Source organism: Saccostrea echinata, unplaced genomic scaffold (genome assembly GCF_033153115.1).
Source record: "Saccostrea echinata isolate AGI-Se365-2 ecotype Australia unplaced genomic scaffold, CSIRO_AGI_Sech_v1 ptg000056l, whole genome shotgun sequence".
Lineage (NCBI taxonomy): Eukaryota > Metazoa > Mollusca > Bivalvia > Ostreida > Ostreidae > Saccostrea > Saccostrea echinata.
Genome location: NW_026889805.1, coordinates 18,403,460 through 18,421,134, shown reverse-complemented (window position 1 = coordinate 18,421,134; position 17,675 = coordinate 18,403,460). Strand labels below are relative to the sequence as shown.

General features: G+C 33.5%; 1 protein-coding gene across 1 annotated transcript in view; it reads right to left on the bottom strand.

Annotated features, from left to right (window-relative positions):
- Positions 1–389: 389 nt before the first annotated feature.
- Positions 390–17,675, bottom strand: part of LOC133173674 (SID1 transmembrane family member 1-like) — a 64,714-nt gene continuing 47,428 nt past the window's right edge. The window contains exons 24-33 of the mRNA XM_061308664.1: positions 10,911–10,979; positions 10,615–10,774; positions 10,455–10,529; positions 10,169–10,310; positions 7,969–8,069; positions 6,013–6,080; positions 4,165–4,306; positions 3,451–3,607; positions 1,628–1,697; positions 390–1,500 (exon numbers count right to left, since the gene is read on the bottom strand). Coding sequence (XP_061164648.1) covers positions 1,413–1,500; positions 1,628–1,697; positions 3,451–3,607; positions 4,165–4,306; positions 6,013–6,080; positions 7,969–8,069; positions 10,169–10,310; positions 10,455–10,529; positions 10,615–10,774; positions 10,911–10,979 — 1,072 coding nt within the window. The 3' untranslated portion in view covers positions 390–1,412. The remainder of the gene's footprint in view (positions 1,501–1,627; positions 1,698–3,450; positions 3,608–4,164; positions 4,307–6,012; positions 6,081–7,968; positions 8,070–10,168; positions 10,311–10,454; positions 10,530–10,614; positions 10,775–10,910; positions 10,980–17,675) is intronic.

Here is a 17,675-nt window from a genome sequence, read left to right as displayed (position 1 = left end):
CTAAGCTTGTTATTACTTCATTTACTTTTCAACAGTTCCAAATGTAAATAGTTGTGAAAGTATAAAAATGTGAAACGTGAGTTAGACAGTGATGTAGCTAGGCAAAAATAATGTGTATGCTTTCTGGCTGCAAGGGATCTGGGGCTGCATTAACAACGCATCCCCCTCCCCACCCCACCAGCAGGTCTAAGGGGACTGAGAAGCCCCAGGTAGCATCCACAGAAATTGACAATATTTAGGAGTGCAAGTTTGAGTCTCAGAATGTGCAGTACGTCTGGAAATAATATAAAACAAAGTATCTTTGAATAATAAAAAAATTTATCGAAACAATTTCTTTCTTCAAAGAATTTTGTATTAATTTATTTATTATTTAAAAAAAAACATGGATGCTTTGGCATATAGGTGTATATGGTAGCTATGCCACTGTTAGAAAAATGTTCCTTTATATCAGTGGAACGGATGTGTCATTATAAATCCAGAGGGCCAATTGAACAGTTGAAAAGGAAATAAAGTAACAAAACAGTTGTGTCGTAAATAGGTTTTATTTTTGAATGGGTGGATCTGTAGGTCTAGCTGACTGGTATGTCTATCTGATTTTATTGCCCAGAGAGCTATACAGTTTTTCAGCAGTGTGACTTCTGTGCTAAAAATCAAAACCTCATCAGACCAAAGTTCTAGTGCTGATAAAAACTCACACAAAATACTACAAAATTCAACACCAATCAGCTAGGCCAAAATAATCTCAGATTGTCCTCTGTACGTATCAAAGTAATGATGATGTATTTTACAATGAATATCACAACAGTATAAAATACAATCACACAAACACACAAAAATAAATCATCACCTTTGAGGTTACATTAATACTATAAAATCATAATATTTGTCATTCAGGTAATATGTTAGATGGATGTTCAATACATTTAAACTGAATACAAAGAGAAGAAAAGGAAACACTCCATCTGAAAATGAATTCCAGTCAGCATAAACCCCTAAGAGAGGTCATGAAGAGCAGTAACATGTAACACTTAATGAAACAAGAACACCACATATACCCAGTACATGCATCCTTGAACCTTTAAATTACATGTATATGAACTCAAAAAGAGAATTATGGCAATTCATGATATGAAAACATTTAGTCAGATCCATTTTGTTTAAGATATTACTCTATTACAGTCAAGCCTTGTTAATACTTGGGTTCTGAAGCAAATTGTTCAGATTAATGAAGTGTCTGGATTTATTAAATGTTCCTTTTCATAATTGGTTGATATAAATGTAAATTCTGTTCCCCACAAATTTCATGCAGAATGTGAAGTGACTAGGATTACAAAGGCTTGACTGTATAAAGGATTTGACTGGTAAAACTATATTTTGAAGATTTAAACTCTATAAATCTATGAGTTTTGGCATTAAAACTGTCCTGTCTGGTGCAGAGAAAAATCGTCAGGAGACAGCTGGAGCGAGATAATGCCTGAATTAAAGCTGGATACACATAAACTGAAAACAAAAAAGTTTATATCGTTACATACCAAAAAAAAAAAAAAAATTTATATTATCTCATAAATGCCTACAAATTGTATGAATTTACAATAAGTTAAGGTTGACAGTTTGATAGTGACTGTACCTGAGATCATCATAACAGATAATGGACGTAAGCGGTCCAGATCCAGCAACAGGGAAACAGGTCAGGCACTCTGTAAGGACCAGAATAAACATAAACATTACAAAAATTGTCACTCTGTAAGGACCAGAATAAAGATAAACATTACAAAACTTTTACTCTGTAGGACCAGAATAAACATAAACATTACAAAAATTGTCACTCTGTAAGGACCAGAATAAAGATAAACATTACAAAACTTTTACTCTGTAGGACCAGAATAAACATAAACATTACAAAAATTGTCACTCTGTAAGGACCAGAATAAAGATAAACATTACAAAACTTTTACTCTGAAGGACCAGAATAAACATAAACATTACAAAACTTGTTACTCTGTAAGGACCAGAATAAACATAAACATTACAAAATATTTCACTCTGTGGGACCAGAATAAAGATAAACATTACAAAATATTTCACTCTGTGGGACCAGAATAATCAACATTAAAAAACCTGTCACTCTGAAGGACCAGAATAAACATAAAAATTACAAAACTTTCACTCTGTAGGACCAGAATAAAGATAAACATTACAAAACTTTCACTCTGTAGGTCAGCATAAACATTATAAAACTTTCACTCTGTAGGACCAGAATAAATATAAACAGAAAAGAAAAACATAAACATTACACAACTTTCACTCTGAAGGACCAGAATAAACATAAACATTATGAATCATGTCATTCTGTAGGACCAGAATAAACATTACAAAACATGTCACTCTGTAGGACCAAAATAAACATAAACATTTCAAAATATGTCATTCTGTAGGACCAGAATAAACATTACAAAACATGTCATTTTGTAGGACCACAATAAACATAAGCATTACAGAACTTGTCAGTAATACTCTGTAGGACCAGAATACTGTAAAATCCTGTATTTATGTGGGGTGAAATTTTAAAAGTTTGAGGAAAACATATTGGTTTTTGAGGATTTGATTTTGTGGTTGAAGAAGTGTTGAGTTGTTAAGCATTTGAAATATTCCATTTCGTAGAGGACATAAATTCATGGGCCTTTCCATACTTTGAAAACAAAGATTAAACTCCCTCAAAAATTAGTGATTTCACAGTAAACATAAACATTACAAAACTTATCATTCTGTTGGACCAGAATAAACATTAACATATTACAAAACTTGTCACCCTGTGGAACCAGAATAAACAAAAACACTTCAAAACTTGCCACTGACTGTTGGACCAGAATAAAGATAAACATTACAGAACTTGTCACTCTGTAAGGACCAGATAAACAAAAACAAAAAAACAAAAAAAAACATAGGGAAACTTGTCACTCTGTAGGGACCAGAATACACAAAAACATTGGGAAAGTTGTCAGTGAGATAGAAACTGACTCAACCTTATCTATTTTACTTCACTCACACCTCTATTAATTAACAGTTTAAGGTTTTAGTATTGGAATCATAACTTTGAATCACAATGGCAGATAAGTAACAGTTTCAGGTTTATATCAGTATACAATTTGTTTTATAGAAATATATGTTCAAAGTATCATTATTATATTAAGATATCATGGAATGAAAAGTTAAACTGATGTTTATGTTTGTCATAGTTTCCACATAAATTCTTTATTACATTTATATATACATATGGATGAATATATTGAGATACATATACGATGTTAATAAATCAAAATCATTTTCCTTATGAATGAACTAAAAAAAGTCATGCAGATATATTGAAATGACTTTTTTACAGCATTCTTATTACTTTCCAATTATTTGACATGTGTGTACATTATCTTTTTCTCTACCTAATGTACAAACCTTTGGTGTTCATATCCCACAGTCTAATGGTGGTGTCCCGTGAGGTGGTAGCTATGATCTTTTTTTCATCAATGGATGGCAAGAATATGCAAGACTCCACAGCTTCACCGTGGTCCCTATATTCATGAACTATACTCCTCCCTCGTATATCCCATAACTAAAAAACAAATATACTGTACTTCAACTGTAACTGGCAAGAAGAAAAATGCAACAGACCAGACCAGGATTCAAACCAGGGCACCCCTGAATCACTAGTCAGGGGCACAACCAACTGAACCATCTGGCCTTCTGTGATTGAACCTGCTAGACTGCCATATTTCTCCCTCCGTAAAGGTCTTCGGCCCCAAAGACACCAAACCATGATTTTCCATGGCAGCGAAGTATTTCACCTATCATTCCAGGGCATGGCAAGGCATGAAATGTAACCAGCAAGGAGATAAATGCACTAGACTAAACCAAGATTTAAACCCAGGCCCCCTGCTCAGCTGAAAGAGTCAGGTGCTCTATCAACTGAGCTATCTGGCCACAGGCAATCAAACCTGTTTGACCACCATACAACAAATGGACCGGATTTCAAGATGAATACCATTAGTTTATTATATGCTTAAATGTATTGTGAAGCAAAGAATTGTCACCATCCTTGTGGGATTAATATGCAACAGTCTTGAGCATTAAATTGTAAATGTTATCATTCTGGATGAACTTTGACCTTACCGTGGCCTCACAACCTTTGCCACCAAAACCATTGCTACATGTGACACAGTACAATCCATCTGGACTGACATCACATGCCATCTGAATATAATGCTTTCTGGGAAAACTGTGGACAACCTGCAAGGTTCTTGTGTCAAATAACCTATCAAAAGAAAAAGCATGCATTCCTGCAGTAGTTTTTTTTTGTGCATATACCATTATAAAAAAATTATCTGTATGCTTACAGTGTTTTTCTGACCCAAAATTACAACCAAATAGATGCAGTTTTCCCACTGAAATGTGGTCAATATTTCAATGTAAAATTCTTCCCAAAATAGACAATAGGAGGACCATGGGCCACATCGCTCACCTGTGCCCATTAGCTAGGAAAAAGCACATATCAGTTCAATATTGAAAAGTTTACGGGGGGGGGGGGGGGGGGGGGGGGCTTGAATTTTAAACTGAGGATGCTTCCATATCAATATAACAAATGGCTTCGATGTTCTTGAGCAGAAGATTTTAAAAGATTTTTTCCTATATATTCCTTTATAAAGATTTAATCCCCCATTGTGGCCCCTCTCTACCCCCAGGGGTCATGATTTGAACAAACTTGAATCTGAGGATGCTTCCATATCAGTATGACTATGCATGTCTTTCTGTTCTCAAGAAGAAAATTTTTTCCTATATATATTCCTTTGTAAATATTTAATCCCCCATTGTGGCCCCTCCCTACCCCAGGGAATCATCATTTGAACAAACTTGAATCTACATACCTGAGAATGCTTCAATATCAATACATGTATTACTTAACATGGCTTTGCTGTTCTTGAGAAGAAGATTTTTTAAAGATTTTTTTTCTATATATTCCTATATAAAACTTTGATCCCCCATTGTGGCCCCTCCCTACCCCCAGGGATCATCATTTGAACAAGCTTGAATATACACTACCTGAGAATGTTTCCATATCAATATGACTAAACAAGCCTTTGCTGTTCCTGAGAAAAAGATTTTTTTCTTTATATTCCTATATAAAACTTTGATCCCCTATTGTGACCCCAACCTACCCCGGAGGTCATGATTTGAACAAAGTTGAATCTACACTACCTGAGGATGCTTCCATATCAATATGACTTATCATGGCTTTGCTGTTCCTGTGAAGAAGATTTTTAAAGATTTTTTCTATCTATTCCTATGTAAAACTTTGATCCCTCATTGTGGCCCAACCCTACCCCCGGGGGTCATGATTTGAACAAATTTGAATCTACATTACCTGAGGATGCTTTCGTATCAATAAGACTAATCATGGCTTTGCTGTTCTTGATAAAAAGATTTTACAAGTTTTTTCCCTATATACTCTTATGTAAAATCTTGATCCCCCATTGTGGGCCTACCCTACCCCCATGCATTATCATTTGAACAAAATTAAATCTACACTATGTAAAGATGGTTTCCTAAAAGTTTCAACTTTTTTGACCCAGTGGTTCTTCAGAAGAAGATTTTTAAAACATGCCACCAAATTTCACTATTTCTGAATTATCTCCCCTTGAATGAGGGGATGGCCCTTTATTTGAACAAACTTGAATCCCCTTCACCCAAGGATACTTTGTGGCAAGTTTGGTTGAAATTTGCCCAGTGGTTCTGGAGAAGAAGTCGAAAATGTGAAAAGTTTACAGACGGACAGACAGACAGACAGACGGACTACATACAAAATGTGATCAGAAAAGCTCAATTGAGCTCTCAGCTCAGGTTGCTTTTAAAATATTGATGAAATTTTTGAACATGTTGATTAAGATATTTTGATAATTCTTTTGATAAGGCATCATTGAAATTTTAAGTTGGTTACAGACAGTATCATTCCTCTGAGTTTACCTGACTTCTTTGTCTTCCCCAGTCTGAACCAGTAAATGTGTCCCTGGCACAAACTTCACATCTGTCACCTATTTAACAAGCATTTTGATTTTAGTACAATGCATTTTATGTGAAATTCAAAAGCTCTGAAAATCTCTTCAAATCTAAAATAAGAAATAAAACATTTGAAGGACCATTAATTTTCAGACAGATCCTTTAACACCATGAAAAATTGAGATTGGAATGTAAAAAAGAAATACAGGTGACTCTCGATGGCTCGAACTCCGATCTCTCGAAGTGAACCTCCGGTCCCGTTTTTCCCCTCTATATAACTAAGCAAATTTACTTCTGATCTCTCGAACTTCCGATCTCTCGAAGTTCTCTATCTCTCGAACCAAGACCTGGGTCCCGTTACACACATTTCATTGTTTTTTACTCTCTATCTCTCGAAGTTTTGATTGCGCGTGTACACACGCCAATCAAGCGTAAAATTAATGCAGCTTGGGCTTACCTGGATAACAGTGAACGCCTGGGGCTGGCATGGATGTGTTAATTGGGTGTTTACATAGATGACACTATACCAGTGAGCATTTGAGTGTTGATTTAATTAATTGGTTGCAATTGGTAAATTATAAATGAATTGCTTCACAACTTTTTTGACTTGATAGCGAGACGATAATTTTTAGAAAATAATTTAAGAGACGTGTCAATAATTTTCCATAGATTATGAAATTTTATTAGAATCTACATAATCCTAGTATGATAAACATTGCACAAGAAATCCTATCTCAACAATTGAATACCGATTTAACACGAGAAATCTGCATGGTGAAGGACCCGATCAAGCCCGGGGGATAGCCACACCGACGATTGCTATTCAGGTTTAATGTAATCATGAAATGAGAACAAATAAAAATAAAAATATTGAAACTTAAAGAGATCGTTTTATTTATTCAAAATACGATCATTGTTGTTGAAATCAAGCGAATTACCTGTAAAATACGAATGAAAACGTGCAATGACATTATCAACATATACTTCCGGTATTTATAATAGTATAACAATGATGATCGGAACTGAAAATTCCGGATTTTATACACTTTCTATCTCTCGAACCCCTTGATCTCTCGAACTTTTCTTGCGGTCCCTTGAACTTCGAGAGATCGAGAGTCACCTGTATATTAAATACTTAGCATGACTTTTAATATACTAACTAACATAATGTTTGTGACAAACAATTTCACAAATTAATTAGCATGTGTTTAATGACACATATTGCAGTTTTTGTTCTCACTAAGTTCCTATGGATATCGTGGGAGAGAGAAATAATGCTTAATATTTACATTTGCTATGTTTTTCTACTAAGCCAACTGTGAAATTGATTTGAATGCCATTTTCGTGTATATTCATGTGTAGAAATATGTACGGAGAAACTCGCACTAAAGTGACGTCACAATGAGCTACAGAGATGTTAATAACAATGTAACGTTATAGGGCAGTCAATAATTCAGACATTGAGTATATTTTTGGTGCTTTTGAACAAGTAAAATGTAAATATAAAGAATGTTTTTAAGTTTAGTGTCAATTATTGGTGTGTAAATCACACAGACTTGCATATAGGCATATTTTTCATGAAGCGCTAGCACGCTTCATGAAATATGCCTACATGACAAGTCCGTGTGATTTACACACCAATAACTCACACAAAACTTAAAAACATTCCTTAAATAATACGCGACACTAATGTTCATCTTAAACTACTCAATTTGTTTATAATACACATTCTCTAAACCATAATACACATTCTCTAAACCATGTACAACTGATATTTCTGTGTAGTGTTAATGTTCCATATTTTTGTTCTTACTAAGTTTCAGTGAATATTAATGTGTAGTGTTAATGTCACAGATTTCTGTTTTTACTAAGCTCCTATGAATATTATTGTGTAGTGTTAATGTCCCAGAGTTTTGTCCTTACTAAGTTCCGGTGGATATTACTCTGTAAGAGACACTGAGCAGTGTTTACATCCCATATTTTCACATGATTGTCTCTAGATCCACTGCACAACCAGGAATCATCTAAAAAAGGAATTGTTTTTAATTACTGTTCTTGGAAACAATCTTATTACAAAGTAATAAACAGACATTGAAAACATCACATTTAAAATAGGGTCTATCTGAAGGGAATGAGGGTGAGATGGGGGTCATCATCATTTATAATGCCTTTTTTATTTCATTATACTCTTGAGATATACTTGATTGTAATTAAATTATAATCTGACACTACAATGATTATACTTAATCAAAATCATGAATTTTCTATTCCCATCTAGCCAAAATAGTGATTTTCACACCTACGTATAATCTGTTTTAGGCTCTCTTTTATAAATACAGGTAAACTTCGATATCTCGAACTTGGCGGGACTGAGGAAAAACTTCGAGATATCCGAGTGTTCGACATATCCAAGTTGATGAATTTGGATCCAATATTGCAATGTTACATGTTCTATTAACAGGACCCCCCCCCCCCCCCCACGTGCATAATTTAAGCGATAAAGGTTTCAGTTCATACTTAGTAATTATCTTTTTAAATACATTTGCATATACACTTATAATGCATATACATGTATTATTTTATTTAATACTGCAACACTTACATTTTACAAATTTCGATCGCTTTCATAGCCATAATCATGCTGGTTTTAGAATTTCTGATACCCGGATATGTGTTACGCTTTGTAAATGATCACTGTAATAAGGATTAAGACAGGGACAGGAATTATCGTTCTACAATAATTTATCAAAATTGCCAATAAGCATAAACAAAAGCACTACAATTTATAATATTTATCAGATAAAAGCGTGTTTATAATTTTGTACCTTTTTCAACTTCTGTAATAGCCTGAAACTTTGTTTCGATTGTATGAACTTTAGGTTTTCTTTTTACACCACGGTCAGATGATCTAACTATTTCCCCGGGTTGGCTACCAGGTTCTTCGTTAGATTGCTTATCAGATATGATGTGTACTGAAGATTTAGATTTTTGGTACTGACTTTTATACTCAAAATAATGTCTTTAATTGTTTAATTTCTTGAGTTCAATATCACTTTGATGTGTTAAGTGTTTACTTTGATATATGTAATAATGTGTATAAGCGTGTATTTTCAATAAATTTAAATTCCTATTACAGTAATTGTCCCCAAGCCGCTGTTTCATTATCGTGTCATTCTATGTCTGAGTGTGCAGTTTATTAACACCTCCAAATCACCTGGCCTGCATACCGTATATACTCGCCTATAAGTTGGTCCGCCTATAAGTCGGTTGTATTTTTTGAGGTTATTTTGGAGGGATTTGCCATTGACTCGCTTATAAGTCGGTACAACTTTTGCCAGAATCAGTTAACAATTTCAAATCAATGCTTTGATGTTTAACCTGGTTTCAATTAATATTTTTAGAAATACTTAATTTTAAATCATTAAGAAAAATATATAATGCACACTTAAGATAAAAATAAAGTTATTAAAATATGTAATTACTTTTACTTTATGTGTAATTTTAGAATACATAAATGATTTAATATATCTAGACTTTGTTAATGATAATCGGCGGAATGTGAATAAAATACTACACTTCGCCCTCCAGAAAAAATACTAATCTTTTTATGACTCGCCTATAAGTCGGACATAGAGTTTTGGACCAAAATTTAACTCCCAAAAAACCGACTTATAGGCAAGTATATACGGTAATTGAATTTTACTAACAAAAACAACAGCTTGGGGCTAATAAGGCGTGATTATCAGCAATGGTTCCATGAAGCCTTTGCTAGACCTAACGGAAACGATCAACAGACCATAAAATTAACATAATGGGATCATTGTGTACTAAGGTGTGAATTCAGCGGAGCGAGAAATTATTAATAATTGGACTTCGAGATGACGCATGTGTTTATAGCACTTGGGACCGTAAATCTATTTCGAGATAAGCGAGGTATTCAAGATTTCTGTGTTCCAGATACCTGGGTTTTTTAAAATCATAAATATAGTAAAAACGGTCGGGACCATTGACTCACTTCGAGATAAGTGTGGTATTCAACATATCGGTGTTCGAGATACCGAAGTTTACCTGTATGTACACTGTACAGATTTTGCTTACAGTGGTTTGAATCAATGGCACTTACCGTGGTTTAAATCAATGGCAGTTACTACAAGCTCATGGCCATTAAATTCTTGTAAACAATTTGGATTCCCACTCTTCCACATTTTAATAGACTTGTCTCTTGATGCACTGAATATGTTGTTGCTTGTTTTACCATTCCGAATCTTTGTAAATATTTACATAAAGCTATTAAGATACAACCATCCTTAATATGGCAAGAACAAGTCTAACTCTTTGTTTTACAAAATTTTTACCTACATAAAATTTGTAAATATTACATATACAAGCATCTTATACAAATTATCTACCTTCGTTAGTTCTCTTTCGTGACCTGTCCATCTGTCTATTAAATTGTGGTTTTCATAATCATACAGGGCTACCGTCTGGGAAAAAAAATTAAAGGCTATCAACCATGACTATGTTATACTATTTCAGAAAGTAGTTACACCATTGTAATACCCGTCTTACCTTATCTTTACTGCATGATAAACAGAGGCCTGGTTGTACAGGTGAAAGATGAACCACGGCATCGTCATGCACCGGGGTTTTGGCAATCCGGCAGGGCAAAAGTCTACGGTCTGATTCGAAACTGTCGTCATTCTCTGAAGAATCTGTCGTACTTTTTCGCCTATCAAATTGAAAAAAAAAAACAATCATTTTCCACATCGGAATATAACATTGAACAATGTACCCAACACTATAGTGTGACAATGGAAAGAAGGAAATTCGAACTTGAAGTTTTAGCGATAGTTCCTATTTATTACCCCTTTTTACTCGAGCGCTTCCTTCCAAACAATTTTCCAAATGACTTAAACATTTGAGCAATGTTGTCACTAATAACACATCACGTTAAAACCAGTATTTTTATATCATTTATATATTTGTCTTCTTTTTGTTTACATTCGCTTTGTTCGTGTCAAGTTAACTTGATCAAGGTTGGGATACTTTTAAAAAAAGGATAATGCGCTCAAGATTTATTCGCTTTTCATAATTGACCAAGATTTTAAATATTTGCCAAACTGTCTTATAAAATCTTCTAAAAATGAATGAATATTCTTTTAAATTTGTAGAATTAAAGCAAACTTTATTTTTGGTTATTTCAAGCATTATCACTGATCCCATTTTACGAAATTACATAACGTTAAACTTTAAATTTATCTTGTTATAAATAGTTACTTGATCAGTATCTCACTGAACAGTGCTGATGACCAGACAGAGCAACCTAAAATATGTAAATTGACCCAATAATTAAAAGAAAAACAATGGTCCGGTATGTAAGGAAAGATAAACATTAAGGGAGGAAATCTGCTTTATTATTTCCAATCCTCCATAAATTATCAAAAATAATATAAATGATGAACAGCATTAAAAACTTAATTCAAAGAAATCTCTATTTTTAGTAACCATGGCAATGCTCTTTGTTGAAATAAAAACAAACAGAATAAATTCTAACTATGTATAGTCAGTTACTAATAATGCAAACTAATATTTCTACTATATGTGCTACTTGTATACTTTAAAGATACTGAACCAAAGCTGTTAGAGGAGTTAAGAAATTTCACATAATTGCACAAAAATGTCAATTTATAGAGGCAATTCCATTTTTCTATACATGTATATAAAACAGATATTACACAGAATGATGTAGCTATCTTTAAATATTCTAATAAAGTACCATGTTATCTTTGACCACTAGAGCTACAAGTGTACAGTCTTCTGAGAAGTCACCTTGAGAAATTATGATAAATCATGTTTTTTCTGCTATTTTTAAATTAATTAGCAAATATAAACATATCAGATATTTATTGCATCAAAATATGTGGTTGAATAAAAATGAAATATATATTACATACAATGAAATTAATCTACAAAATTGAAAAGAAAGTGGTAATTAAAATGTAAACTATAAGGACTAGGATTTAAAGGTTAATTAAAATGTAAACTATAATGACTAAGATTTAAAGGTTAATTATACTCTTACACAGATTATACAGAGTTAAGGACTGCAGAATTCAGAATTCATAACTGTCTCTGCAGTCTATACTCATTGCTAAACTTTTTAAATTAGCTTATTTCCATTAATATGATGGCCTTGATTCAAGCTGAATAACCAACAACTAAATTACTCTACATGTATAATAATTTTTTTTTATTAAACCCATGAAAAGGTTTAATCTAAAAAATTGAAGGTCAGCTAAAATCTTACAGACTAATTAAAAGATATAATTCAACCACATTTCTCACATCATTGGCATGCAATATATGAAGAAGCATCAGGACCAAGGGTCTAGCATTGTTCTTCTGATAAATTGTACAACTTAACACTTCTATTTTTAGCTTCTTAGTATCTATATACATGTATTTAGATAAAGCCTTGACATTCCAAAAGTAGGTCATCATGACCTACATTTTGGTTAACACACTATGAGAACCCAAGATGCATTAACTGACAAAGATTGTTGGTTCTAACTCTCTTATTAGTACAAATATCATTTCTGCTTGAACTTTCAGTAAGGCATGACAATCTCAGCAATACATAATTAGCGTCTCTCAAATGGTGACCTTGATTCTCATTGGTTAAGAAATTCATAACATTAGCAACTTTAGATTGTTGTTAACAAACAATGAGATGACATAAGCCACACCTCTTTACTGTAAGAAACGATGTAATTGGTTCCTTGCATCACTCGTTGACGTCTGAATCATTTTTATTCCATGTGTATTTCACCCATGAATAAAAAGCTGTGTAAATTTCAGTATTGATGAGCTAATCTGGCAACCAATGAGAATCTAGGTCACTATTTGAGAGACGCTAATTATGTATAGCCAAGAATATCATGCCTTACTGAAAGTTCAAGCAGAATTGATATTTGTACTATCTTAACTACACAGATATAGCCATGAAATCCCAAAAGTATGTCACTGTGATCTACTTTTTGGTAAACATGAAATTTCAAAATTTGGTCACTGTCACCTAATCTTTAGTTGACACATTCTGAGGACCCAAGGTGCATCAAATGACAAAGTTTGATGATTCTAAGCCAATTGGTATCTAAGCCATTTCAATATAGCCATGAAATTCCAAAAGTAGGTCACAGTGACCTACTTTTTGATTGACACACTCCAAGGACCCAAAATGCACCAACTGACATGGTTTGACGATTTTAAGCCTCTTATTATCATATATATTTAATTATAGCTGTGAAATTTCAAAATAAGATCACCTGTGACCTACTTTTGGTTAACATATTCCATCAACTGACGAAGTTTGATGATTCTAAGCCTCTTATTATTTGAAATATGTAGATATTGCCTTAATACTGAAAAAGTACGTCTCATGACATACTTTTTAGTCGTCATATTCCGAGAACCCAAGATGCATCAACTGACAAAGTTTGATGATTCTAAGCTAATAAGTATCTGAAATATTTATATGTAGCCATAAAATTTCAAAAGTAGGTCACTGTAACCTACTTTTTTGGTTGAAATACTTCAAAGCCCTAGGATGCATCAACTGACAAGGTTTGATGAACATAGGCTTCACAGTGTCCAAAATATGCCTCTAAAATCCACAAATGCTCCATATTACTAGAAAGAGGAAAAAGAACGAGTTGTGAGAAAATTTCCTCTCAAAGATAATGGCATCTTTTTGCTTATTATACATGTTGCACATGTGGTTCTGTAATGCATGCATTGAGCTAAAAATATTCCTGTGACAGATGTGTCACATACAAACACAAACAAGCAATAAAAAAAGCAGTTTATGAATAATTTATTAAAGGGTTACTTAATAGATGTAACAGTATAAGCATCGGTTTCATCTGATTTCAAATTGCCAAACTGTATTCTGGGAATTCTCCCCCATTATGATGCCAAAACTCATGAAGTACAGAAATAGGCACTGCTGTAACTGTAGAACATCTTAATTTATACCAAGCAATCTACAACTTTTATAGAATAATGCTGTTAAACAATTCGATACTGCTTACAAGACAGAAAATAAGGAACATATCTTTAAATATGAACACACTAAAACAATATCTAACAGTTTAATATATTTCATTGATTTTAGGAATAGAACTTACAATGTTATTATATTACTTTACATATTTTTCACTGCCTGGGAAATCTTTAGGTATATAAATGTTGAAAAAGAACATACAAATATGACAAAAGAAAATATACATATACTGTATGTGGATGGTTTTAACCCTCCTATGAAATAATGTTTTGTGAAAAAGAGTCAATGTAAATACTAGTAACATTAATTTTTGATAAGATGAAAACAACAGAAAAGAATGAAGTAATTTTTATACATCATACATGTTAACTTAAGAAGTTTAAAATTTGACAATTATGTTATTTTTTTTCAGCCATTATGTAACAATTACTGTAGATCACCTAATATTTGCGAGATAGTCATTGACTCTTTATTAACGAAACAAAATTTTCAAGAATTTTGGTTATTGCTCTATTTAATCTTAGGAATACTAATACACGCGAGAATGAAATTTTTGCGAGCACACTGTCTCACGTAATTATGCAAAAATAAGTTCTCGCAAATAAACAGTGATTTACAGTACTTAACTACATGTATATGAAACAATATATATGCAAATAAAGTACATGTACCCAGTACATGTATTGTAAAGGATATCTCTAAATCATTGAAAACCTGTTGTTATCCCTGTTACAAAATGAGTATGGATTCTAGGTTAGGGATACATAAAGGTCACAAGATAAGACAATTTTCTCATTTTATGCAAATTTTCATCATTTAAGAATATATAGAGCACAAGCTTGCCTATCTATGTTTCCTGAAGTGAAAAGTATGTCAGATTTGACGAAATTACATCAGAATTCAGAAAATTCGGTAACATCTCCTACTTTAGCACTGTTTTGTGGACTCCATGTATGTGTTGAATCAAAATTAGTGGTGGCTATAAAACAAGCATTGTTTCAAGTTCTTAACTACGAAATATCACAATTTAACTGTGTTTTCATTTTTATATATCAAGTAAGGAGCCAAATTTAGCTGTTACCATATCTTGTCCTTTGTCTTTTTAAATTTCTCCAGATTTTTATGGATTTTATAATACAATTTTAAATATATAAATTTGTGGTATTTCTCTAAACATGCAGAGAGCAAAAAACTTCATACCTAAATGTAAATGAAGTTTTCCAAAGGTCATGGGTCATTATGTGACCTAATCAAACGCGATGCAATAACATCTATATACAGTAAAACACGGTTATAACGAAGTCACTGGGACCTATGAAATTACTTCACTATATCTGTAATTCGTTATATCTGTATATAATAAGGAATTCGTTAAATTTATATAGCTGGGATCCAAGATAACTTCGCTATATCCGTGAATTCACAATATCTGTGTTTGTACTAAACGAGTTTTACTGTATACCACATATATAAAATGACTTTTCATGTACAAAAAAAGTACAAAATAGGCAAGTAAAATAATGATTGTCTTATTAAAAAGTATATAAGTAATGAATTCTGTCCTTTGTTGATTTTATCTTGAGAATAAACAACTAGGCCTATGTGTGACAAAGTTTTATGTCACTTGCATAGTCTCAATGTTTTTAGCTCACCTGAGCCGAAGGCTCAAGTGAGCTTTTCTGATCACTTTTTGTCCGTCGTCCGTCTGTCCGTCTGTCCGTCTGTAAACTTTTCACATTTTCGACTTCTTCTCAAGAACCACTGGGTCAAATTCAACCAAACTTGCCACAAAGTATCCTTGGGTGAAGGGGATTCAAGTTTGTTCAAATGAAGGGCCACGCCCCCTTTCAAGGGGAGATAATTAGGAATTAGTGAAAAAATAATGGCATCATTTAAAAATCTTCTTCTCAAGAACCACTGGGCCAGGAAAGATGAAACTTATGTGGAAACATCCTCAGGTAGTGTAGATTCAAGTTTGTTCAAATCATGACCCCCGGGGGTAGGGTGGGGCCACAATGGGGGATCAAAGTTTTACGTAGAAATATATAGGAAAATATCTTTAAAAATCTTCTTCTTAAGAACAGCAAAGCCATGAATGGTCATAATTATATGGAAGCATCCTCAGGTAGTGCAGATTCAAGTTTGTTCAAATCATGACTCCCGGGGGTAGGGTGGGGCCACAATGGGGGATCAAAGTTTTACATAGAAATATATAGGAAAATATTTTTAAAAATCTTCTTCTTAAGAACAGCAAAGCCATGATTGGTCATTTTTATATGGAAGCATCCTCAGGTAGTGCAGATTCAAGTTTGTTCAAATCATGACTCCCGGGGGTAGGGTGGGGCCACAATGGGGGATCAAAGTTTTACATAGAAATATATAGGAAAATATCTTTAAAAATCTTCTTCTTTAGAACAGCAAAGCCATGATTGGTCATATTTATGTGGAAGCATCCTCAGGTAGTGCAGATTCAAGTTTGTTCAAATCATGACCCCTGGGGGTAGGGTGGGGCCACACTGGGGGATCAAAGTTTTACATAGAAATATATAGGAAAATATCTTTAAAAATCTTCTTCTTAAGAACAGCAAAGCCATGATTGGTCATATTTATATGGAGGCATCCTCAGGTAGTTTAGGTTCAAGTTTGTTCAAATCATGACCCCCGGGGGTACGGTTGGGCCACAATGGGGGATCAAATTTTTACATAGAAATATATAGGAAAATATTTTAAAAAATCTTCTTCATAAGAACAGCAAAGCCATGATTGGTCATATTTATATGGAAGGATCCTCAGGTAGTGCAGATTCAAGTTTGTTCAAATCATGACCCCCGGGGGTACGGTGGGGCCACAATGGGGGATCAAATTTTTACATAGAAATATATAGGAAAATAATTTTTAAAAATCTTCTCCTTAAGAACAGCAAAGCCATGATTGGTCATATTTATATGGAAGCATCCTCAGGTAGTGCAGATTCAAGTTTGTTTAAATCATGACCCCCGGGGGTAGGGTGGGGCCACAATGGGGGATCAAAGTTTTACATAGAAATATATAGGAAAATATCTTTAAAAATCTTCTTCTTTAGAACAGCAAAGCCATGATTGGTCATATTTATATGGAAGCATCCTCAGGTAGTGCAGATTCAAGTTTGTTCAAATCATGACCCCTGGGGGTAGGGTGGGGCCACAATGGGGGATCAAAGTTTTACATAGAAATATATAAGAAAATATTTTTAAAAAATCTTCTTAAGAACAGAAAAGCCATGATTGGTCATATTTATATGGAAGCATCCTCAGGTAGTTTAGGTTCAAGTTTGTTCAAATCATGACCCCCGGGGGTACGGTTGGGCCACAATGGGGGATCAAAGTTTTACATAGAAATATATAGGAAAATATTTTAAAAAATCTTCTTCTTAAGAACAGCAAAGCCATGATTGGTCATACTTATATGGAAGGATCCTCAGGTAGTGCAGATTCAAGTTTGTTTAAATCATGACCCCCGGGGGTAGGGTGGGCCCACAATGGGGGATCAAAGTTTTACATAGAAATATATAGGAAAATATCTTTAAAAA